We start from the raw sequence: 26,672 nt of genomic DNA, 5'->3' as shown, positions 1-26,672 counted from the left end.
GATTACATGCAGGCTGAGAGGGATTCCCAAACTTTTTCATATGACTGTATATATATATATATATATATATATATATAGATTTTACCACACCCGGGGCCGGAAATAAAAGACAAAGAGTAGGACAGCTGCTGTACAGGCTTTTAAATGTTCGAATCGCCACACGAGATGCAGATCACGCGGCACGGCAGCAGCAACAAGCTAGCAGCTGATCGAACAAAGATGAGGCAAAAAAAAAACTATTTGTTTCCCATTGTATCATCGTTTAAGAGGGGGTTTTGGAGGACGGACTACGTCTCCTTGGGGTGCATTCAGTCCCCCTCTTCACAACGTGAGCAGGAGAGACACAAAGTGGCTGGCACATAGCACAGGCCTGGGGGGTTGGCGAGCAAAGCGAGCAAGGGGTAAGCCCCCTAGTATTTATTTATATATTGTAAGACACTGTTAATATGCCCTATAATGGAAAGAGTTGTACTCCTAAAAACTAAACAGACCGGGAGATGAATAAGGTGAAGAGAGAAGCAGCAACAGAAGTCAGAGCTAACTTGGTAACTTTGCCAAGAAAGACCTGAGCAAAACCCAAAAGTCAAAAAGAAGTCATAAACAACAAACATCAGAATCCAGAACTAAAGTCTTAGCACACAAAGCACCCAAAGTAGATTAAATTTGAATTACCCAACTGTGCATGCTGCACCACCATCTTGCATACCCTTTGTGTGAAGACGCGGCACATGGTTGTGCTGTCGATAACGTGACTAGTATTATTATTACTGTAAGCAATCCAGCTGTGGGTGTGAAAAAATAAATGCAAAATGGCCAAGTCCATAATGGAGGTACAGCTTGAAATGGCAGTAAAACTGTGTCAGTGGCATAATTCTAAAATGAATAAATAACAGAAAAATGTATCAGGTGTTCAAGAATGATGAGAAATGATTGGTAACAGAAAAACGTTAAGAATCACAACAACTTGCAGCTGTCCATTTTGAGTACCATGATAATCCCTGCATACAGACCACCCAAAAGTGAGGATGGTCCTCTACTGGTTGGAGAAAAGCAACTGTGCAGGCAGGCCAAAGTCATACTGCTTGCATCATTCCTGTCCAACAGAACGTGGCTGTGCACCGGTCACTTTCTGTCCACCCTCTCTGGTAGCTGCACTCATGAGCTAGCAGATGTTACCCAGATGTCTATTGGACTTTACTGAGCGCCACCAGAAGCTGCTAACATTCCTTAAAGTCCAGTACTGTAAAGGACAAGGGCAGCTCCATACGCCCTCCATGTTAGGACAGGCCACATCCAAATGCTGCACCTTCATTGGGGGGGCAGTCTGGGGAGATGGATACCTGCATAGCAATATGAGCTGCACTTGCCTGTTATTCATGTAAAGGCTAAATTTTAAGACACACCTGGACATGTTTGCTTTAAAGCTGTGTGATGGAGTATGAAGATGAAAGGCAGAGGACCGCATTGTCACTTTAACTGCACACTCGCATCCTCCCACCAACCATTGTATTTGAACTTCTTTTTGGAACAGGTCAAAAGAAGGAGGTGCGCTAAAACTCTGGGACCAGGAGTTAAAACGATGCCGAGCCTTCAGGCTGGAGACCGGGCAGATCATAGACTGTGTGCGCTCGGTCTGCAGAGGGAAGGTAATGCCGCCTGTTTTAATTGTGTTAACTGTTGTATTTCTAAAATGTGCTTTATAAAGAATGTTCATCACTGGGACTTCAGCCAGGCACGGAAACATTATACAAAAAAAAAAAAATTTGTTGGCTTCTGTTTTAGGGAAAAATCCTTGTTGGAACAAGAAATGCTGAGATCATTGAGGTTGGGGAGAAGAATGCAGTGTGCAACATACTGGTTAACGGCCACATGGACGGCCCTATCTGGGGTTTAGGGACACATCCTACAAGGGACGTATTCCTGTCAGCAGCAGAAGATGGCACCGTGAGACTGTGGGACATTCCTGAAAAGGTAACAGTCAGTGGGGGGTCAGCATGCAGTGACAACATTTGTGAGATGAAGAAGAGCTCGTATATGCATGTGAAGTATGTGAGAGCAAGCGTTACGCGGCAGACTTTATGATCTGAAATGGCCCCGACCCACCATTATACCTTCAAAGCAGTAGCCTAAGCCTGCACACTGTCTGCCAGGAAGCTCATCGTTTTTTGTACTTCAGGTTTGGTGTTTTATTGACAACAACGGCTTCATTTGAGGAAGGGATGTCCCTTGTTTGTTTTTCCTTGAACAATAATCAAACAAAGTCACAAATGGCTAAAATATTATTTAGTTTGCTTAGATGGGTTTTTCAAGTCTAGTTCTTTTAAACAAGATGTTGGCTCCTCTCACGTTTGGATTTGTAGATGCTAGACAGTCTCTCGCTGCCATAAGTCAGCAGCACAAGCAACTGTGTTGCCCTTCTGCCCATTACGCCCCCATCATGTTTATTTAGAAAACGCACGGAATCCTCTGTTGTTTCCGAGCTGCACAAACAGCGCCTGGTTGTCCATTTCTAATGTCGCAGAGCAGATGCACAACAGGGTTTGTCAACACTGGTAAGATGTGGCGTGGTCAGCAATACTAACTTTGCAGAATGATGCAGAGAAGTAAAGGACACCTAAAACAACAATCCTAAACCTCCAGAGAGGCGTGTTTGACTCCTGCATATACAGTTCTTTATCGTGGCACCGGAGAGTCGCTGTGTGATGCTGCTTGTTGGACCTGCAGTAAGAATCTCACTGTTCTCTGCACGTGTCCGGTCTGCTGGCACTGCATGGCTGGCTGTTCAAGTCGCACACGAGATCCTCCAGCCTCATTGGCGTCATCTGCTGGGTTTGTGAAGACTATGCCATGATATAACTTGGTGTTTGTTCAGAGTAATCGGCCTATTCTGTATCTGCCAACGTTACAAAGCTACTGCCGTGTTTCTTCCGTGCCAGCGTAATCCCTAACTGTATGACGTGACAGATGTGACAACACACTTCAGGCCACTGAGCTGAACTTTGGACTACAGTGAGTGGCAGTTGCATCACAAGGTAGTGAACCACTTCTAAGGTCAGAGACCACCACGGACAAATAATCTAAGGGTGGTCTACTGTCTTGGGGAAGAACTGGCAGAACTCAATAATGATAACATCATTTATTTATGATACAGTAATCCCTCACTTATCGCGGGAGATAGGTTCCAAGGCCGACCGCGATAACTGAATTTCCGCGAAGTAGGGACACTATATTTATTTAATTATTTAACGTGTATTTGGACGTTTTTAAACCCTCCCTGTATTGTTTACAACCCACCATTTACTCTATTAAAAACAGGGACAACTGCTAAGCAATATGAAATTGGTAGATAAGTTTACACTTACTGTATAGCGAAGTACACGTAGCAGCTTGTAGGCGGTCATGACGTCGTTGACCTTGTTGCAAAGATTCCTAAAGCAGATTCCATCCAGACTACTGCCTTATCATGTCCACTTGCAACTCATTTTGCACCCTGGTTAAAGGACACTGCGGCCGTAGATCTTATATGCTTTTCCTCCTTTTTAAATAAAAAGAATCGATGTCCTGCAGCGGTGTAGCTGTTCCCTTCCTTCAACATATCCAAAACTTTTACCTTTTCTGCAATCATTTGCATCTTCTGTTGGTGCTTGGACACGGCCCCTGAAGCATTAGCACGTTAATGATGAATGAGTGAGATGAGACTTCCTGGTTAATACAACACTCCGTCGCTGAGCCAATCAGCAGCACACAGGAACTTAACTGCGTGCTCTGATTGGGTAGCTTCTCAGCCATCCGCCAATAGCATCTCTTGTATGAAATCAACTGGGCAAACCAACTGAGGAAGCAAGTAAAATGACCCATTGTCCGCAGAAACCCACGAAGCAACGAAAAATCCACGTTATGAATTTAGATATGCTTACATATAAAATCCGCGAAGTCGTGAATCCGCGAAAAGTGAACCGCGAAGTAGCGAGGGATTACTGTATGTAGCTTGTAGCAAACAGCCTCCTGAGGCAGTGGTGTTACTGCTGGTGAGACCAACAAAATCAATAAACTGACCAGGGAAGTTGGTGCTGTCCAGGGAGCAGGTGGAGAATGCTGTAGTTGAGAGAACGCTGTTTAATAAACTACTGGCTATCATGGACGTGGCACTCACTCGCCCTCCCCATGCCACTCTAGTTAAACGTGGAAACACTAATTAGACACAGAATGAGGTCACTGCTGCTGGCAGCCATTTTTTGTTTTGTTCTTTTTTTTTTGTTTTTGTTCTTTATTTCACCTTATACAATTTCTTGTATTAGGAATTTGTTAGTTTTCGCATACCCCTTGGGGTCAGAGCGCAGGGTCAACCATTGTACAGCGCCCCTGGCGCAATTACAGGTTAAGGGCCTTGCTCAAGGGCCCAGCAGAGCAGTGGCCTTTTGGCAGTGACGGGGATTCGAACCGGCAACCTTCGGGATACCAGCGCAGATCCTTAGCCTCAGAGCCACCACTCTGCTCCCATTACACCCCGTAACGAGTCCCGCTACTCCCGCCGAAGCGTTTTTAGTTGCTGTTTGTACTATATATGGTCCGCACTCTCCCCTACTGTAAAGTTTGGTGTCACACGCCTATTACTGCTGCTCATTTATCTATCATATAGTGCCTTTCATCTCTCTCTCTACCTATCATGTGCTCATTTGTCACTCTGCTCATTTGTTGAAACAGAAGATGCTCAACAAGGTCAACGTGGGCCATGCAGCCCGAACTGTATGTTACAGTCCAGGAGGGGACATGGTGGCGATCGGAATGAAGAACGGAGAGTTCATTATACTGCTGGTGACGTCTTTGAAAATCTGGGGAAAGAAGAGGGACAGAAGGTCGGCAATTCACGACATAAGGTTGGAAAATGGAGGTTGTCACGTAGAGTAGAGATTCCAATTTCAGTTTTGTTTTGAGGGCACCGTTCAGGTTGTTTTCCCTCCATGTGTCTGCTTGTTTGGTGACCTAATGTGGTGCTTTTGACTGGCACATTTTTAAGTGTAGATTTCAGAGGGTTTCAGGTAAAATCTAAAGTGCATGTTCATGATCTCATTTTGTATGTGCTTAAAATTAAATTACGGCTTAAAAGTGCTTCCTGTGTTCACGTGGACTCAAATTCTTGCTGCATTTCTTAACTCTCATGACCAGCTCTTGTATTCTCTGGATATATTTATTTGCAAAAACTCAAGAATGCATTAATGAAATATGCTGCATATTGTACAGTCGGGCCCAGCGATGCAGGAGAGGCTTTGCATGAGGCAGCGTTGATGTTGTCATGCTATGTTCTCCTGTCCTGATGCAGATTTGCATTTTCTCTGAAGGTTTAGCCCTGATTCTCGATACCTGGCCGTTGGCTCCAGTGAGAATGCCGTGGATTTCTATGACCTGACGACAGGTCCTGCCCTTAACAGGATCAACAGCTGCCGAGATATTCCAAGCTTTGTCATACAAATGGACTTCTCAGCAGAAGGCAGTTATATACAGGTATCAAATGTTTGGAAGAAATACTTGTTTTGTGTAATTTACAGTAAATCACTGGCTCGTAGAGCTGGTTTGGAGCCTTGAAGCAGACACGGCCTGGCCGGCTGGATTTACATGTTCTTCCTGTGTCCACATCCTAAAGACGGTGCCTGAGTGTGCAGGCAGGGTGGGCTGCCGAGATTTGATTCTTGCTTTGTGCTCAGGCTGTGCAGAAACTAATGGATGGAGTTCTACCCAAAAATATTTTTTAATCATGTATTTTGCTGTGATGGATTTTAAACTCATGTTTCTTGCAGAACAGAGATGACAAGTTTTCGGATAAAATGGGCATCTATGGAGACCAACGCTAGACAACAGCAAACGCTGTTTATGAAAACCTCACGTTCATTCTGCTAAGTAAATAAAAGAACTCACATCGCATGATCCACCTATCAAGATATCCAGTCTTATTCTCACACATCTTTACTAAAATATTATTAAATAATCTACTTCTGGAAAATACTCTTGTGAACAAAAAGGGAATGCATTCAGACACAGCCGAGCATTAGCACTGAAGACCACCCACACACCCCACTGGTTCATTGGTTGGGAGTTCAGCACAATAACAACTTAATCATTGGATAAACTAAAGATTAAAAGTTATTAAAGAAAAGCAAGTAATAACGTCAGGAGGAGCACTTGTGCATATCCACGATGCTCAGTTCACCTGCGCAGTTTCACAGTCTGCCACTGAATTATCACACTCCAGATGTGGCTCTCTGCTATGAATATAAATGGACGACGGGAGACACGGGTCAGTCACATCTGGGCATGGTCCATTTTTGTTCACAGGAGCATTTTTGGAAGTGGTTTATTTCACAATATTTAAGTAAAAATACATGCGTATGTGGCGTTGTGAGAATACGACTTGACATGTGACTGGTGTGACACCAGTAACGCGAGACTTTCATGGACTAGCACTAGCTGTTAAGTGTTTAAATATTACAACAAAATAAGCGATTAACACTTAACACATGCAGAAAGACACAGCTTAACAACAGTATACGGTATATTGTACCAGCTCCAGTATCAGTAAAAGTCAAATCGATGTAAAAGATAAAAAACAGTGCTTATCGGGTTAAAGAAACGAGAGAATAAAAGAATTCCGTAATCAAAGAGTTAAAGTCACCTCTTTTAAAATGAAACCTGCCATCACTGGGCCTTTCAGTGGCTCTCTGGTGACGTCTCCACAGAGAAGCCCATTTCACCTTAGTTAAGTCTGGCCTGTGGTATCCAGACCTGACGCGAGGAGAGAGTTTTAAATGTGTCTTCACATCACAGCCTTAGCCCCTCAGATTTTCAAACACTCTGTTTGCCCACCCAGACTTCCATTCTAATGCCATATTGTGACATGAGGCCTGCCTCCTTAAACAGTTTATGTAACACCATATCTCTGAAACGCCACGTATAAACTGTGTTATGTGTCCTTCAGTGACACTGTCTCAAGTATGGCAGAGTGACATGGATCCAGCCTCCTGGGCACAAGTCCTGTGTCTGGTTGTTGTCCATGTGGAGTCTGCATGTTCTCCTGAGGTGCCTCAGGGACTCGAAGGGCACACAGTTTAGGTTGATTGGCAGCTCTAAATTGGAAGTGCTGCTGTGCGGTGGACTGGCACTCCATCCAGGGTGGCTCATGCTTTGTGCCCATCTTGTGTCTGGCACCCTGTGACTCTGAGCTGTATGAAACAAGTTGGAGTTCTTCTTTGACTGTATTCAGAATATAATTATAACGTCTTATTTCTACATTTTAAAGGTGTCAACTGGAGCCTACAAGCGCTTGGTGTATGCAGTGCCCTCAGGAAAACTAGTCAGTGACCAGGCCATAATCGACAGAATTACCTGGGCCACATGGACAGGGTAAGGCTCAAGTGCGGTTTACACAGCAGAACATTTGACATGATTAACTGTAAACTGCATTGTCTGCTCCGCCGTGTTCTCTCTCGGTTCTCACGGAGATGCTGCAGGCCCGTCTGCTAATATTTCACTGTAATGTCACTGGCATTTACTGTTTCAGTGTCAGCTGCTCCTTGGTGTTTTTGGGGGTGACAAACAATGCAAAGCCTGCTGCCCAACAGCCATTTGCAGCAGTTTCTGACTATCTATCTGTGCTGCACACTCACCATATTTTATTTTCTGGACATAATGGCATCTTTTGAACTGCTTCACACACACTGCCTAGTGTGGCTTCCTGAATTATGTCTGATGTTAGAAACACTTCCACTTAGGTTTTATTTTTGTAACGTTGTTCAATTTTGTTGGCCAGATTAGTGGTAGGGGTACGGACGGCCTACTCTGTAGCACAGTCCCCCCCACCCCAGTATGTAGGGCTGGGTGACATACAGAATATTTACAGATACCCATAATAAGACGCTCACATCGGTATGCTCTGTCAAAGCCCCCTCCTGCTGTGTGCCGTGTCCATGACGTAACTCCACGTAGCACGAGCCCCTTGGTATCTCACTTGAAAACCATCAAGGAATACGAAGAGCGGATGGCCATAAAAAAAAAAGAAAAACCGACTAGCGCCCCCATGGCTGACCCAAACAGGAGTCCACAACACAAGCACTCGCTGACGCCACTCAGTATGTAGGCAGAACAACAAAACTAACGCTGCTACACAAAGTTCATAAAAGAGGTAAGACACTCACCAGGCAAGTTAACTTTTACTGTAAAACAATTTAAAACGTTTTCACAAAATGTGTATTATTTCTAGTATGAGTTTTGTTGAAAGTGTGTAAGATATAATATAAATACCACAGAAACACAGAAAAATACAGAATAACTAAATTAAATATGTGCGACAAAGTTTATGTGAAATATATAACAAAAAGTATACAAAGTGCAAATGACACACTTGATTAAATTACCGATTTATATTTTGTACGGACCCCTTGGGAGTGTTTACAGCAGGGGTCTCCAACTCCAGCCCCGGAGCGCTGGGTGGGTTGCTTCAGTCTAAAAGGGTTAGAATGACAACGTGACCTCGGGCAGGCACAGTACAGTTTAAAACAACAACAGTTTAAAAAGAAAAGTCTTTATTTAAAAACACTCCAACTACAGTTGAGGCCCAACGATTTGATCCTCCTCAGCTAAAGCCCTGCAGACTCCGTGCTTCACAACTCCACTTGTCGTGCTACCGCTCACTCCCTCTGTTGAATTATCCACTTGAGGTCTTATCACCCAGCCCTACTGCACAGTTTATATATTTGATACTTTACAGAGATGTCGTTGGGTTGGAAAGAACTTTCTGAATGTGTTAATGGAGATTGACGGATTACTAATTGTACAAAAGTTCCAGAATGGATGCCTGCCAATGCTTATTAACCCTTTTTTGTACAGAGTGAGGGTTCCAGTTACCTCCTTGGCGTGAACTCCTAATGTGACCTGCACTTGAGATTCGATGTAATTACAGTTAAGCACGAGTCATACTCAGGGTGGCGTATAAAGACGCTAACATCACGACTCATCAATACTTCTGTGCGTTTGGCAACTCGTTAATATTCATGAGTGGAGCAGAGCCTCCAAACACTGGCAACCAAAAAGGTGTAAAGGTAAGTTTGAGGACAAACTGGAACTGACCCACTGCTCAGATCAAGTGAAGGTGATGAAGTGGTCATCAGACATCGACACGGAAAGGGAAACTGATGCACACAGCACTGTGCGACCAAACCGTCACGATATGCTAATGGCACGAGGCTTCAGCACATAGCATGACCGTAGCTGCCATCCAGTGCAAGGACAGGCGAGATGTGAGCCCCCTAAGCACTGTTCACAGTGTGGCAACTATCAATACTCATGTCAGGTGAAGTCACTAAGCCCTGTGATGTGGTGGCCTACAATAACACGAGGGACACGCTGATTGAGCAGGCCTGGCATTGATATTCTACCCTCTCATGTGCAAGCAACAGAAAAAAATACAAGAAAAGGACGCAAAGAAATAAACTTCTACTGCACCGATTAACGTCAGGCCATGCGTTACTGACGGTCTCAAAACATGTCACACAAAGGAGGTGCGTAAATCTGCACCAGCACAGCAGTGGACACTCGACACACCTGTCCTGCTGTATTTATGTTGACATTTTACTATTTATACATTTCTGTTACATGGAATTTTAACATTTTTTGTTCTTTAAAAAAATTCAACATTTTTGGCTTGTTTTTCCAGGGGTAAACACAACACCAAGGAGGCTACACTCGTCGTAGTTTTAGTGGGCCCCTCTGCTGAAAGCCCCCATTTATATTTTTACAGCCGTTTATTCACTCGTTTATATGTGTAGGATAAGTGAGGTTGTTGGGTATTTCACTGGAGGCCTACCTGCTGATTGAAGTGAAGGTGACTGAGGTACGCGGGCTTTAAGACACTGAAGTGCCACAATCTAATGAGAAACACAAGGATTACAGACATAAGGTCAGGACCAGATGGCCATAGTCCATGTCTGGAGGACAAACAAGGCCCATCAGAACTGAGAAGGAATCCATTTCAGGACAAAATCAAGTGCAGACGAGCTGTTCCTCTCCACTAGGTAATAAGTTAGCCGAGTGCTGACTGACTGCTCACGCCGTGTCGGGTACACAATGGAGGAGCAGCCACTTGGTCCCAGCTGCCAATTCAGTGTTTACTTGGAAATGCAGACTTGGAAGGAAGAGAGGGGGGTGTGGGGGCTGCACAGAAAAAATACAGAAGACGCCTTTCTACGGCATCAGAGCTCTCCTTACGTATCCACCGTTCTTCCCTAATGCAGGAAAGGCCAGAGAGAGTGGAGGCCACGGTGTGTTCAGAACGGCCTGCTTGCTTTCCTTCTCTGTTGAGCATTTGCTACAAGCTCACTGTAATAATGTCCTGTAAAAAAACGTTCAAAGGTTCACACGTTTAAACCCTGTTTGCCCCCCACACAAGCATTATGGTAACATTTCACAAAGAGTTTTATTTCAATTTCAGTGATTGCTCTTAATGTAATTATACTGTGAAGAAAATGAAAGCACACAACAAGATCTTAAATTACATTTCAGTACAGTAATGGAGTAGTTTGTCTGTTTTACATTAATGCTATGATGAGAATGTCATGTTACTTGCACAGTGGATGGTAAGAAATACTAAAGCATGCAAAATGGATATTTAAAAAATCAACAGTGTTCAGTTCCTCCAGTTGTTAAGAAGAGATGAACGTACCACACTCGCCGTCTTACCCTTTGTTTGTAAAGAAATCTTGGGGTGCTGCACCAGGTTTATCTTACGTTTCTTTTTCTAACTACAGTGTTCTTGGAGATGAAGTAGTTGGCATCTGGTCTCGCAACACAGAAAAAGCCGACATAACCTGTGCCTGTGTCTCCCATTCTGGCCTCAACATCGTTACAGGCGATGACTTTGGAATGGTAAAGCTGTTTGACTTTCCATGTCCAGAAAAGTTTGTAAGTATAATCTGCGTTTATGATCTAGTGGTCATGTTCCATGCGTCCCGCAGATTACTGTACCACAGAAACGCTCTTTTAAGAAAGACCTTGACAAGTGATGGTCTTACTGCAGAGTGGGGGTGTTCTTCTGTTTCTTTTTTTAAAGTTTAGTCATCCCTTCCAAAATGTTAAGTTTATGTTCATAAGGGTTTAAAAAAGAGTTCTGCCTGGGTACAGTTTTCTGCATTTAAGTAAAATTCTCCTTTTTAAAACAACTTCTGTTCTCTACAGGCCAAACATAAAAGGTTTCTTGGACATTCTGCACACCTGACAAATATTCGATTTACTAGTGGTGATCGGTACGTCATCAGTGCCGGAGGTGACGACCGCAGGTAAAATGAAACACTGAATGTGCGTATTGTTGATGTATGGCTGTTCCTGCTAATCTGTTAAAGGAATCCTCCACCCCAAAATAATAATATTTTGTACATAGTTTGTAGTGATTGATGGCTGAGACCATTTTTAATTTCATATTTTCATGCAGAATGGAGTTGGCACAACAGAAGTCTATAGTGACCAATGTTGGACAACAACTACTAATATCAAAGCATCACCACGCCGTACATGTGAAGTCATCCAGTTGTATGCTTACAACGTCCCAGACACAAGTACCGTATATACTCGCGTATAAATCGGGTCTTGAAACCTGAAAAATCGATCATAAAATCAGACCCCGACTTATACGCAGGAGAACTTAAACCTGAATATATACAGTATTTTACTTTTTGTCAAATTGAAGTCACTTCTAGGATGTGTTCTCATGAACTAAAATAGAGAGAGCTCAGACGCGCCAGAACATTTCACCAAAGTAGTGGCTTATATGTTGGCTAACATTGCAATTAATGTGACATTGACAGAGCAAAGTTAATGGAGAGACGTATACGACTAATGACTAAAAGCTGAAGAAGAGTGAGTAAAAACATTTTCAGGAAGAGAATGAGCCTCATATCTTCAACAAGCAGGAGGTCAGGTCACCTGTGAGTTTCACAGCCTGCTGCTAAATAAGTCCTGAGGTACTCCTGATGTGGATATGAATACAACTTTAACGATGGGAATTTGGTGTGCAAATCAAATGCTCTTTTGTTTTTTAGAATACCCCCAGTGCCACAGTCGTGGGCCTCTTCCATCTCCTAAGAATACAATAGTCACAACCAAGGATGGACTAAGGCGAGTGAGGATACACAGAAGCACTTTTAGGTGTAGAGGTGCATAGCGCATTTATTCAAAGCAAAGAGTGTGGAAAAAGTGCAGAGCATTCGATAAATAATCCTCCATAAAAACAGTGCAGTGATGGAAGATAAAAACCAATACATAAATCCCATGAATAAACAGCTAAAACCAGGAATCAGTCTTCTTTCTTCTGGTTACTAATGCTCCACTCCCCATTCAGGGTCTCCTCATTACAGCTGAGACATTGAACAATGTAGTCCTGTCCCAGCCAGCACCATTGGTAAAAGCTCCTTTGTCCTGCCACCTCCATTGGTCTGGTTGGACCCATGGAGTCCACGATCATCTCTGCTCCAAGCTGCTCGGCAGGAGTGATCTGCCCATGGACCACCATGTCTCTCACTCCTCCTCCATAAGGCATCACTGACTCTGCTCTCCCCTTTCTCCTTCTCTTTCTCCATGGTCTTCTCTTCCTTTGCTTTCTCCTCTCGTTCTGACCTGCTCAGACCTTTTTAGAGCCCTGTGAGTGTAGGTGCACTAAGTGATCTACAGAGCACTGATGAGGGATGACTGTCTTGAGTGTGTTTGTCAACATCAACGAGCAATCAGGCAATTTCCACATTAGGTCCTCTGCAGGTTCTCCCGCATACCTACACTCGTGAGGCCCGAGCAGCATTATTCTGTTAAAACCCCTGCACTTGCAGTCCCCAAGAACTTGCAGACTTCATCACAGCCCCTTTAGTACGTTGTGAGCATACAGCTGAATGACTTCACATGTGGATTACGTGACACAAGAAACAAGAGATTTTTTTGTGGACATTTTGATATTATGTGCTGTTGTTCATTGCCAGTCACCATAGATGTCTTTTCTATTAGAAACTCTTTATCTCCATTCTGCGTGAAAAAATTTGGATAATTTTTTTTTCTCATCCATCACTACAAACTACCGTATATACTTGCGTATAAGTCGGGTCTTTAAACCCGAAAAATCATAAAAATCAGACCCCGACTTACACGCCCGTTCAAAAATGCGACTCTTACATTTTTTATTTTTTACATCTTCTTGCCTCCTCCAATCCCTCATCAGTTTCTCAGATGCGTTGAATTTTGTTGCAGCAGCTCAGTTACCAATTTCTTTCGCCACTTCAACGACTTTTAATTTAAAACCAGCTTAATATTTTCTCCTGTTTGAATGCTCCATCGTAGATAAGGGATGCTCTTACGATGAAGGTGTATGAGGGTGTGAGATACAAAAAACACAAATCAGTGCAAACGTCGCTTCGGAATAGTTTGGGTATTACTGTGTGGTCACGTAGGCACAATACAGAGAGAGGTTAGGAGCACACGCTGAAACAGCGCATTGCCTCATCCATTTAGAATAAAAAGGCTGTGTGCTCCATAGTTTCTCTCTCGGGTACAAAAGAACATTAGGGCCACGGAGAAGAAAAAAAAAATATGGACAGTGAAGAAAAAAAAAAAGTAAATGTCGTATTTTGTCATTAAAGTAGAACATCATAAACGGCATTTTAAAATCAATGTTTAATTTACTCGATTTTCTCAAACCCCGTCATAAGTAATGCAGCACATTAAATGCTTTGTGTTAAGTGTTCCCTGACCCATGTTACTTGGTATGTGCTTCTTAAACTGACTTCCACTTTTCGACTTGAATCTCGACATATACGCCGGTGGACGTTAGCATATCATAATCCCTCGGTCCAATAATGTGCGTTTTCCACATTCGACTTATACAACCAACATTATAAAATATGGGAAATTATACTGTAAAATCAAGCCCCGGCTTATCTGCAGGAGAACTTAAACGCAAGTATATACAGTATGTAGGGTAAATAACAGATTAAAAAAATATAATTGTGGGGTGTTCCTTTAAAATAAAACTGTAATCCTATTTGTTTACTTCTATAATCTGCCATTATTAACGTCTGTTAGGGGGTGTGGGAGGACAAAGTTACATTGCAAATTCAGTCAAGCTTGCCAAGTAAACACAGGATTGCTTTTGATAAGAGGTAACCATTCTGGGGTGCACACGTCAAGCACGTACCCGGTTTATGTGGCACCTTTTCAAAAACAATCCTGAAAAATAAAACCAAACCTTTCTTGCAGCTTATTTGTGTGGAAATGTGTGCATACCCCTCACTGAAGAGCAGACAGGGGGCTGCATGGGACACCTCAGCATGAGCAAAATGCAAGTCTAAGACCCTGGCTGACTGCATAGAAGATGGAGACACGTGAATAAGGCAGCTAAAGTATAAAACATTTTGGAGTTTTCAGCTTCAGAAATCCTCGATGCCTTGACAGAACAATTGGGTACAGATTTAAACTGTCGTTTTGCTATAGCATACAGAAATGTTTAGTATGCCAATCATGTAATTAAAAAAACACATTTCTTTTTGCCACACAACCTTTTCTGAGATTGGCATAAACCCTGAAATGCCACCTCTACACTGGCAGCGAAGGGGTACCTGATACAGTGTTTGGAACAAAATGTTACTGTTTGTACATACTGCATTTGTATTGGCAACAAAGTGCCAGTAATCACAGTTTAGATTTCCTAATGCAATTTAAGATATGCATAGCAAATATGACTAGCCTTAAACTTTGTGAACTTCTGTAATGATGAGGTGAATCTCGATTTTTCAACGTAATTGCTTATGGGTGTTTTAAGAACTACGATATCCTGTGGCCTTCCTTCTTCCTGAATGTACCATCCAAACAATACTCTGGATGTCAGCATGCCAAAGCATACTATGCACTGTTTACTTGTACCAAGCACTGTGGTTACCCTGGCAGTTTTGTTAATCGTGTAATTGTGTCGTTTATCATTTGCCCCCTCTTAAGGTACGTGATCCTGTGTGAGGTAAGCTAGCACTTTGGCCTGTGCAGTATAATCGGTGTCTGTGTGCGCACACGCATGGCTTCAATAGATAAGACGTAGACAATCCCAAACAACCAAAAGACCTTAGACTCCTAAATACGAGTATGTACTGTAATGTCTGTTCATTTGGAGATCACTTTTTTTAAGCGTGCTGCTAAAACCTTTTTAATTCATTCAATCAAAATGTTAATATGAACTGAAGACTATTGTATTTTTATTAAATATTTCTAAATAATCATTTACAAGTATGGAATGTGGTGAATTACAAACAAGTGCAAAAAATCAGTTTCTTCCTTATTTCAGCATTGTTTTGTACACTTCAGTTTCGAGGTACTGTACAACTACATCTTTACCTTTCCCAGTGTCAATGTACATAACATTTGTAAATATGGTCTTTTGTATATTTTGTCAAATGTTTCCTACATTGATCTTTATTAAAAAAATAAATAATTTCCATATATAATCTCCAGCCCGTTTGGTCTTTCTGGCTTTGCTGTCAGTATTTTCAGCTCGGTGTCCCAGCTACAAACTGTCAAAACTGCCAAGCCTTAGACATCGTCAATACCAAGAAAGGTGTGCATCACAAAGGGTTACTTCTTAAATAAAAATAAATGTTTAATGTCGTTTTTTCTGTCTTTTTATTTTTAAATTCTGTATTACAAGAAAGACAAAATATCTTCTAAACAAAACATTAGTAACATTAGCAAAGGAAATCTATTGTGGAATGGTTAAAACGTATAAATCTGTAGAATTTCTAGTAAAACAAAATGACAAATGTGTTACCAACTGTTAACCAGACGGTAAAACTAAACCTTCACATTCCCACAACGACGTGCTGAAGGGTCCAGCAGCTCCATGATGTTTAACTGCGGAGAAAAAAAAGAAAGAAACAAACATGCGGTGAACGTAACACAGGCAGACACGCGGCCCTCGAGGGAACTGCGCAGAATCAGCAACGTGCAAACACACAGGCGTCCAGCACTGACAGCATTTTAGGACCACCGTTACACTACATGGGGTGGATATGCGACTGAAGCAAAGAAAGAAATACACATGTGGAGCAGAGCCAGCTGTGCGGTACCTGTTCTGGGTTTTTGTCCACTTCAGGGCCTGTCTGGGCGGCAGTGAAACTTTTGGATGATAAAAAGTGCAGTCAGGTCTCTTGCAATGTGTTGTAAATCTGCAAGGCTGCGTACAAATCATTAGATCATTAATCAATCATTATATATAACTTTAAAAAATAAACATTTTACATAAACTGCATATATGTATAAAATTAGGAAGCCACTTTGGAAACTCTGTACTGAGTGTGGCCTTTAGTGCTCACCTGCCCGTCAGTGTCTCGCGTATTCAGATTATTAACTTGCCATTTTACAGTCAAAGTTCTCTTTGTAAAGTAATCAGAGCATTCAGTAAACTAAAGAATTATAGAAGGTGCTGATAAAGATGCACAAAAAAATAAATAAAAATCAAGAACCACTTTGTCTTGTTAGCTATCATTGCTTTATTCCACCAAAAAATAGAAAAAGAAAAGACTTTTATTTTAATAAATTGATTGTTTCTCAAAACACAGTTTCCAGAATGGCTGTCTTTTTTTTCCCTCTAAATGAAATGTAGTCTTCTTCAATAGAGTTAAGTACTTTTTAAAATTGGGATACGTTCTCCACAATATAAGGGTATAAATGATTTTACTACACTAAGGGGGTTCTTAAGGAAAGCGTTTTTCTATAAGTGCCTGTTCTTCAATTTTAAAATGGAGTCGAGGGGCAACAGTCCAGCAGGAAAACAAAAGCCTTCACACTTTACCACATTCGTCCACTTTGAAGCCAAGATATCCGCGTCGATTTTATTTTTGTCGGATTCTGTCTGTGCTCTTCATTGCCCCGCTGTAGGCTGAGGTGTCCTGTTGCTCGTTTTTCCGTGGGCTGCACTTGCTGCAGTTGTGTTGTGAGAGATTTGAACGCTTAGGCTAAATGTCTTCTCAGGGTTCAGACAAATCGACGGTCATTTTGTATTAGCGATATGAACACGAGGACACGTTTAGCTTTACTGCTGACACAACATCTAGTACGGTAATCTGACTTTTGGGATCCCTGTTGACCATTTTTGCACTTTCTGTGGATTTACAGACTGATGACTTTATACGCCCCTAAATATATCTCTCTATTATAATAAAAAAATCCTGGGACGAGACTTTTTCAGAGAGATACTTTCAGATCCCACAAGACGAGACTTTGTGCCAAGAGATTTAACCACGCCCGGGGACGGAAATAAAAGACAAAGAGTAGATGACAAAGTAGAACATCGTAAAGAATTCAAAAATGATGGCACGATACCCATGCAGAGCAGGTTAGAGATAATGGAAGCAGTAAAATTCGAAAGTCTCAAAAAAGTGATAGTAAAGATCGCATTAGCGCAAACAAATGGCAAATATTACTTGGTGAAATAACGGAACAGCGAAAAGAGATCGAGTATATTGTTCAGATTTAAACTTTAAGTTGGAGACTTGTAGATCGTCTAATTCGTGTTGTCATCAGGGAAAAGTAGTGTTTCTTCCCAATGATGAGGCGTATCCATGAGAAGTAAAAGATTTGTTGTTTGGTGAAAGTGAAATCCACATACACGAGCGGCACAGATGTGAAGTGGCTGGCATGTAGTGCAGGCCAGGGGTTGGCATTATGAAGCTGACATCACTACGCCGCTATCCCGTTAAATTTCGCTGACAATGTCTATTGCTAGTCTTGTGACCACATGTTGCGGTTACATAGGATTTCATCATGCATTCCATATTGAAAAGTGCAGCACAGCAGTGACTTTATCTGCGAGTTGGAGAAAGCAACAAACGTCTCTCTGGTATTGACCATTGCGTCTGTCTCTGATCTCATCTCTGTGCTGTTCTTCATCTTGGTACCTCCCTTAGCATCACTAGAAGCTAAACGGCACTTCCATTAAGTCTTCAGTGTTGGCTTCGGCCTGCTTTACCTGCTCCATTCACTACGACCTTAGTGTGTTTCTGGACAGTCACCTTGTGTTTTCCTGACTCCCAGTTATGGCCTTTTGACTTTGGTTATTGTCCGTCTTATTGTGTGCCATCTCGTATCACACCACCTTCTTCAATCTCTGTGAGATCCTAAACGGTATCTGAACGAGTCCGAATACACCGATGAAGATGACTGAAGATGACAGGACCAGAGGGAGACAGAAAGAACTGGAGCGACAAAAGGCCCGAAGCCACGACCAGGTCATTTCAAGTCATTACAATTACCAGAAAGGGTTGGATGAAAACTGTAAACACCTGACTTCTTCACTTTATGTTTATATCCACAATACTTGCATTTTTGAACAAATTTAATAGAAAGACAACGCTGCGCTAAGACAGTCTCAAACGTGTGCTTTTTTTAACAAGAAAATTCTACCCATGATGGTCAGTGTGAACAGGCAAGTCAACAACTTACAGAAAATAAAGTGCTAAGATTCTGTGATAAAACTGATTATGTGCGGTTCCCTTATCGTCATAAACATACCCAGAAATGTGAAAGGCGGTTTCAAAGTGGACGTATTGGTTAGTTTTAAGGCTCTGTTTTCATGTGTGGGCCGGTGCCCACTACACCCCATTTCAGACAAAGGCATAGGGGTTTTGTTTTTTTTTTTTTTAATTTATATAAAAAAATGGTTCACTTGAAAACACAATTTCCCACAGCAAATATAAAGCAGGTAGAAAAACAATGAGAGTTCATAAGGAAAAGAACTGACATATGAAACACACCAACAAGTCGAAGTCTTGGAAAAAAATCTGGTAGATGAGCACAAAACAAAAAACACGAGAAAGTCACAAATACAACTAAGGCCGGATTACAGCCAAGTACTGGCGGAACATTCGTGACCACAGACTGTGTGGAAGGATCGCCAGATGTAGGAAGGCTGTGATGTTAGCCTAACTATGACCCAAAACACACCTCACGATTAGCAATAAAGGAACAGAACTGCTTATCAGACGGCCATCTCAGACCTAGTAAAAACGTTCTTTTTTGTTTGTTTTAATTTTGTTTGACGTTACATCCACGCTGATAACGAGTTCTTGACCTCCAAAAGCAAAACGTATCCAGAGTGTGTAAGTTTAACAAGCGGGTCTCAAGTAACAGGGAGGCTGGAACAAGAACCAAGCTTTTGAGCCTGCTGACACCAGACTGTCACGTGACCAGGCTCTGACTTCACGCCTGCTGCGCCAATGCCCACTGGATACTCCAGACTCAACTCGAAATTGTCCACAGCGTTGGTTCCCTTCTACCGGTGTGTCACCTTTCAAAGCAGCTGTAGACGGTCTGTCCAGACAAACAAGTCCACTTTAGTGCTCTGTTTTTCTTGTGTTTGAACTTTTCCATTTACTTTGTTTTTGCTCCATAAACAATCACTCCTGGACAACAAACCGTTCATTTAATGAAAATTTTGTAAAAAGCCAAATTTCCCCCTGTGGGGACACAAAGTAAGCAAGTAACCAAGTCAGTACGTTAGACAGTCCGTCCGTCCATCCATCTTTCTCTCTCTCTCTCTCTCTCTCTCTCTCTCTCAATTCTCAATAGGAAAGACTTGTGTGTTTCTGCCATTTGATGACAAACCTTTATAAAACAATCTCAAAATGCTGTGGGAAACAATTATTTTTGCACACACATTTCACCATAGCTGGGTTTATATAAACCTCTCGCATCCCTGAAAGTTTGGAGCAAATCATACCAAACAGATAACAAATGTGTGCTTTGAAGAGCATCACAACAACATAAAGAACACGGCCTGGCTGACCGAGCCACTAAATCCAGCACTTGCTTTCATTACCGTCACATAAACAACAAAGCATGGACGGCGTCAGGCCATTCTTTACCAGTGCAGCTCCCACTACTCGCTGAATCTCTCGCAAGCCATTCCAGGAAACTGTAGTAGCCCAGCATGCTATGCAGAAAACCACCTTTCTTTATTCTTTACATGATGCCTGAAGAAGGGGCCCGAGTCGCCTCGAAAGCTTGCATATTGGAATCTTTATCTAGTTAGCCAATAAAACGTGTCATTTCGCTTGGCTTCTCACCACATCCTGTATTCTGGCCCAAATCTACGTCAAGTGAGAATGTGATGGCATGTTTCTTTGACTATACTGTAATTGTATAACGGCACATTTGGACACACTTAATTAAGAATACTTACATTTCAAACCAAACAAACACACACTGACATGTAGCTCTGCTATCTTACACAGGCTTTTGCTCTTTGTGATTATGTTAGCGTGTATTATAATTACATATTACTAAGGTAACTGCTGAAAACCACAAACATATCAGCAATGGATCTCTGATGACTATACTTCATACATTTTTTTAGTGTTGCGTGACAAATATTGTCCTTGTGACTCCTTCTCAAGCACAGGACTAATGTTCTCCTCTTGACCAACAGCATCAGAAACATACACACTAACTAAGTTTAATCAAAGCTTTTAGATAAAACTGCAAGATAAGCTACTGACCTTTGGGTGATAAAATGAACAATCCATTTTTTTGCAATCTGGGAAAAAACGACAAATGGTGCTAGGAACAACAGGTGCAGCTAAAAGGAAAAACAAATCCGAAACATTCAAACAAAATCCATTCAGAACAAATGTCTCGGCCGAACTAAAAGAGCGCACTTCTCACCTGGCTGCAGCTGGGTGGTCGCCCTTCTTCTGGCTACGTGGGTGTATTTGCAGTCAGGATTTGTGCACTTCGCGTCGTATTTACACGTGGGATGAATGAACAGGCATTTGTCTCCAAACCTACAGTTTGGGAATGTCCTGAATAGAAAGGAAAAAGAACTCATTTGATATGACATAATCACAAACTGGCAGCATTGCAAAATCACTTATGATTTAGTTCTTAGACAAGATAAACTGCTGATTGAGGTCCAATAATAATTTCATACACTTATACTTAAATTATAAAAATAAATTTCTTCGTTATTTTTTGAAAGGCAATTTATTTCGGCAACTATGAGCATCTGTGATACAAATAAGTCAAGCTGCAGTGTGGGTTACTTTATCGTGAAAGTACCAGTCACCTCGTCACATAATGTGGCAGTGGCACACACAGCCCCCTGCCAAAGAATTCGGACCCCTGACCAATTCTGTAATTGTACTGAATAACAAATCCTACCCCAAATGATGATATATTTCATTTCAAATCACTTAAAGTCAAAACTAGATCTTTTTAAAGGTGACTTTTTTTTTGTTTTGCCAACATAATAGAATCATAAAAAAAAGGAAATGTGCTGTTTGAGTGAGAATCATTTTTAAGTTGATCTGAACGGCGACACAAAGACGAGCAACATATTAGAACACTGGAGCAATTGTGATGAGAACAGGCCAGTCGGCCCCTAAAAGCTCAAGAACGATGAAAATAGAAAGAAAATGGCAGTGCCAGCGTAACAAAGAACTGCCAAAGATGACGCACAGCGTCATGAAAAAAACACCTTCCCTCTGTTAATGCAAACACTTTACGATGAATGTTTACACTTTGTCAACCAAAATCTTACACGTGATGTGACTTTTCTAAATGAACTTACTTATCAAGCTATTAATACTTAGTTGTGCCACCTTTTATGGCAATTCCCATTTCTACATATTTTCATTTGGTTTTGACCATTGTGTCCGTCTCTGATCTCATCTCTGCGCTGTTCTTCCTCTTGGCACCTCCATTAGCATCACTGGAAGCTAAACGGCACTTTGGTCAAGTCTTCAGTGTTAGCTACGGCCTGCCTTACCTGTTACGTTCACTACTCTACCACTTCAGTGTGTTTCTGGACGGTCACCTCGTGTCTTCCTGACTCCCAGTGATGCCCTTTTGACTTTGGTTATTGTCTGTCTCACCTGGTGCCATCTCGTATCACACCACCTTCTTCACATTCATGCCACTCTTCCAAATCAGCTGGCATGGATTACATAAAGAAGAGAATACCTGCTTCATTGGAACCTACCCGATGAGACATCTAACCCCTCATTTCTTAGTGAATCAGATGGCAATTTTTAATTCAGTAACTTGTTAAAAATCGAATAATCAGGTAACAAGAAAGAATACAGAAGGGGAAAATGCATTCCAGAGATAAAAAAAAATTCTAGAGGATAAGCCCTCCTTTACAGTAATCCCTCCTCCATTGCGGGGGTTGCGTTCCAGAGCCACCCGCGAAATAAAATCCGCGAAGTAGAAACCATATGTTTATATGGTTGTTTTTATATTGTCATGCTTGGGTCACAGATTTGCGCAGAAACACAGGAGGTTGTAGAGAGACAGGAACGTTATTCAAACACTGCAAACAAACATTTGTCTCTTTTTCAAAAGTTTAAACTGTGCTCCATGACAAGACAGAGATGACAGTTCCGTCTCACAATTAAAAGAATGCAAACATATCTTCCTCTTCAAAGGAGTGCGTGTCAGGAGCACAGAATGTCACATAGATAGAGAAAACAATCTCTAGCAAACAAATCAATAGGGCTGTTTGGCTTTTAAGTATGTGAAGCACCGTGCAGTATGTCACTTCAGGAAGCAGTTGCACAGAAGGTAGCAACGTGAAGATAATCTTTCAGCATTTTTAGACGAGCGCCCGTATCGTCTAGGTGTGCGAACAGCCCCCCTGCTCAATCCCCCTAGCCAGGATTAGAGAAAGTCAGCGCAAGAGAGAGAGAAAGAAAAGTAAGTTGGGTAGCTTCTCAGCCATCTGCCAATAGCGTCCCTTGTATGAAATCAACTGGGCAAACCAACTGAGGAAGCATGTACCAGAAATTAAAAGACCCACTGTCCGCAGAAATCCGCGAACCAGCAAAAAATCCACGATATATATTTAAATATGCTTACATATAAAATCCGCGATAGAGTGAAGCTGCGAAAGGCGAAGCGCGATATAGCGAGGGATTACTGTATTGACTTTTATTCAGTAGGAAATGTTTAGTCTCCACATCTCAACAGAATAAAGTGGACAAACTTCAGACATCTGTGCATTATGGCACTTGCAGAAACTTTGCTAATGAAAAATGACTCTGAGGACGATTTCACAACCGATGGGTTTAGTGCACTTGGTAGAGACCGCCATACCCGGCAAGCCACATCCCTGTGGGGGGTCTGCATTTATACCTCTCTATTATAATAACAAATCTTGGGAGACGAGACTTTTTATCCTGCAACGAGACGTGATCTTTTGAAGACTGAACACTTTCACGTCCTGCGAGATGAGACTTTGTGCCAAGAAATTTAACACACCCGGGGCCAGAAATAAAAGGCAAAGAGTAGATGACAAAGTAGAACGTCGTAAAGAATTCAAAAACGTTGGCTCAATACTCATGTAGAGCAGGTTAGAGATGATGGAAGTACGGAAATTCGAAAGTCTCAAAAAAATGATCGTAAAGATTGCATTAGCACAAACAAATGGAAATCATTACTCAGTGAAATAACGGAACAGCAAAATGAGATTGAATAGATTGTTCAGATGTAAGTTTAAGTCAGAGACTTGTAGATCGTCTAATTCGTGTTGCCATCAGGGGAAAGTAGTATTTCTGCCCAAGGAAGAGGCGTATCCGCGAGAGTTAAAAGATTTGTTGTTTGGTGAAAGTGAAATCCACATACACTGTCACGCTTGGGTCACAGAGTTGCAGGTACACAGGAGATTTTAGAGACAGAAATGTTATTCAGACACTTCAGACAAACACAAGTCTCTTTCAGGAGTGAATCGAGCTCCGTGTGTAGTCGGAGGGGACAGTTCTGTCTCTCAATTAAAAGAACAGAAAATCTTCCTCTTCATAGGGGCACGCCTCGGGATTGGGACCCCCAATAGGAGCAGAGGATGTTTGGGGGAGAAGAGAGACAAGGCAATAAGACAAAAGGACAGCTGCTGTACAGGTTTTTAAATGTTCAAAGTGCTGTGTGGGATGCAGATCATGTGGCACGGCAGCAGCAGCTGATCAAGCAAAGAGGAGGTAAAAAAAAAAATCAGAGTTTAAGAGGGGGTTTGGGAGGAGCGACCGCGTCTCCTTGGGGTGCGTTCAGCCCCCCTCTTGACAACGTGAGTGGCAGAGATGTGAAATGGCTGGCGCATAGCACAGGCTGGGTGGTGGAAAGGGAGTTGGCAAGCGAAGTGAGCAGTGGGCAAAGCCCCCTAGTAAACAATGATATAAGCAAGCGATTGCCAGAAACAATGTGTGCAGAGAGAACACACCCCAGTTAAATCTCTTAAAATATATCCCAGGAATTAACTGTGGATTACTAAAGACTTAACAGAACTGCTAAGCAGGAAAAATGGGGACATTCCAAAAAAACTGAAGAGCAAGTATTACACAAAGAGATGAAATGAGGCAGACAAAACTTAAGTAGGAGGAGAGGATGGAGAATGGACAGCAGACTGATAGCCTGGGTTCATAGTGAAATGGGAAGATGATGTTGGCCACCTTTCACAGCAAAAGCAGGTATGATGCCGAACTGTCAGGGGTTAAGGCTGACTATCAAAACTGCACATCTTAGAACTCTTAACCTTAAATGACCAGATTGTTGGCCTTAATTTCTCCTATAATTAAATCCTTTAAAAGATGATTAACAGAGAGCTGGTAAACAAAAAATTAGGCCTCTCTGTACCCTTTCCAGTTTGAATACAGAACAAAGACGCCACAGCTCAAGTTCTGAGTCTGCTGTACGAGGATCAAAAACGTATGAAAGACTGCTGTCTGATGGATTCTTGTATGCCCGCAGTACAACCCGGCCTCACATTTTAGTCGATCAACTGATTTATAAATCCTGTTCAGGCCCCAACATGGTGGGGCTGCTTTGTGGACTTTTTAAACTAATAGAACACAAAGTCAGAGTATGACAAGGTGATGCAGAGGACGCAATCGAGTTGAGGCTGATGTCTCCCTTCTCTTCTCTTTATTTTGTATACAAAAGACTGCAGGAGCTCACATGAGGACGGGCACATCCTACACTCTGAAGCTGACTGTCACTGTGAGTTTATTACAATATAAGGAGGACAATCATGGGCCTCTGTGTCTTGTGTTTCATTCACTGCCATCAGGTTTAGGTTCCCAAAGCTTAAAAGCAACACATTTAAGAACGTTTTTATTCCTGGATTTCTAGTAATTGTGGGAATCCTGCTGAACTGTGTCATGTTTTACAGGTGTGTGTACTGAACAGCACTTATAAGTCATATTATTATTGTCTCTTGGGTTATTTTCTTGTATCTGTCTAACAATACCCTAAAAACATTTTCTTATAAGATAATAAAAGTTAAAAAAAAAAAAAAAATAGTCTACCTTTTATTAGGCTAATATTGGACTTTGAAGATCTGAAAATATTCTCTGTCAAACATTTGCAATAATAAAGAAAATTTAGTGGCAAACACGTTTGTATGGCACTGTATACACAGTTAAAAGCTACACTGCATCTTGAGAACAGAAAATAACAGATTTGTATTGTAAAATTAAAGCTTGTGATATTCCAACTGAAATGTTGTGTTTATTGTTTAAGTGATATCAACAATAGGTTAATAAACTAACTCAGTAACTAAAAATACATGTACATCGTGTAGTACATTAATCTGTGTCATTCTAGGCCTTTAATTTCATTTTTAAAATTAAAAGTCAGTGTTTCTGGCGGGGAATTTCAGTACAGTACAATTTAACAGGAACGTTTCTACTTCTCAAGAACATGAATACAATACAAACAGAATTCTGCCAAAGAAAGTCATTAAGACGTAACGGACATGCAAAACAGACAAACTGTCAACATAATTGTTCCTAGCTGTATTATTCTTACTTGCACATAGTTGCTGGGTGATGGTACAAGCACTCGTCACCACTTTTACATGTAGGCCAGTATCTGCAGCGCTCTGTTACTTTCTGATGTTTCATATTCCCTGCTTCTTTGTCAAAATCCTCTGTAAAATAAATAGAACTGTTTAGAAATACTACTGCAATTGCAAAAAAAACTGCTACAAACTACACGTTCAAATAAAGTAACCACTGTACCTTCTGAACCACTAAGATTTTGGACTTCATCCCGCTCCAGTCTCAGTTTACGTTTCCTTTCCAGCTGGGAGTATAATGAACTTTCTTTGTCTGCTTTCATCTTTTCTTTTAAAATCAGATCTCCCATGTCATCGCCATAATTTTCATAGCCTGGTGGACTGGGCACTCCATCCAAAGTTACAATAAATTTAGGACTGGTGGGTCTTAAAGGTTCTGCCACATCCCTTTAAGGGAAAGAATGAATTAATATTAATACAATATAATGCCTTTGAAAACTCTGATATGCTTGCTTTGAATGAAAACATGATACATCCGTGCAAATGAATACAGGTAAAATTCCATTATAACGAATATCTTTACAATGAAATTTTCATTACAACAAAGTATTTTTATGGTCCCGACAGTTTCCCCATATGACACGAGTCTATAGAAATCTCGTTACTATGAAGTACTTTCAGCAGATACTCTCATTACAATGAAGTGACCGTGAAATGCCTGAATGAATCATCCACAGAGCAGTTAGTTGTGTGGTCGCAGCTCAGTTGTGCACAACGATCCCCAAACAGAAACATTGTCATTTTTTTTCTTTCTTCGAACTTTCCTTGT

At 41.6% G+C, this 26,672-nt stretch overlaps 2 protein-coding genes across 3 annotated transcripts in view; one reads left to right on the top strand and one right to left on the bottom strand.

Annotated features, from left to right (window-relative positions):
• Positions 1-15,522, top strand: part of eml5 (EMAP like 5) — a 253,615-nt gene extending 238,093 nt beyond the window's left edge. For both annotated transcript variants that reach the window (XM_051919880.1, XM_051919879.1), the window contains 8 exons: positions 1,532-1,646; positions 1,783-1,971; positions 4,705-4,877; positions 5,340-5,502; positions 7,292-7,395; positions 10,794-10,947; positions 11,221-11,321; positions 14,278-15,522. In XM_051919880.1, coding sequence (XP_051775840.1) covers positions 1,532-1,646; positions 1,783-1,971; positions 4,705-4,877; positions 5,340-5,502; positions 7,292-7,395; positions 10,794-10,947; positions 11,221-11,321; positions 14,278-14,314 — 1,036 coding nt within the window. In that variant the 3' untranslated portion in view covers positions 14,315-15,522. The remainder of the gene's footprint in view (positions 1-1,531; positions 1,647-1,782; positions 1,972-4,704; positions 4,878-5,339; positions 5,503-7,291; positions 7,396-10,793; positions 10,948-11,220; positions 11,322-14,277) is intronic.
• Positions 15,523-15,657: 135 nt separating this feature from the next.
• zc3h14 (zinc finger CCCH-type containing 14) overlaps positions 15,658-26,672 on the bottom strand; it is a 49,888-nt gene continuing 38,873 nt past the window's right edge. The window contains exons 12-17 of the mRNA XM_028821463.2: positions 26,067-26,290; positions 25,855-25,975; positions 20,725-20,861; positions 20,559-20,638; positions 16,131-16,237; positions 15,658-15,915 (exon numbers count right to left, since the gene is read on the bottom strand). Of these exons, the coding sequence (XP_028677296.1) occupies positions 15,912-15,915; positions 16,131-16,237; positions 20,559-20,638; positions 20,725-20,861; positions 25,855-25,975; positions 26,067-26,290 (673 nt within the window). The 3' untranslated portion in view covers positions 15,658-15,911. The remainder of the gene's footprint in view (positions 15,916-16,130; positions 16,238-20,558; positions 20,639-20,724; positions 20,862-25,854; positions 25,976-26,066; positions 26,291-26,672) is intronic.

The sequence above is a fragment of the Erpetoichthys calabaricus genome, chromosome 16, assembly GCF_900747795.2.
Source record: "Erpetoichthys calabaricus chromosome 16, fErpCal1.3, whole genome shotgun sequence".
Classification (NCBI taxonomy): Eukaryota; Metazoa; Chordata; class Cladistia; order Polypteriformes; family Polypteridae; genus Erpetoichthys; species Erpetoichthys calabaricus.
The sequence above is the reverse complement of the archived record's forward strand: the minus strand, read 5'-3'. Positions and strand labels throughout refer to the sequence as shown.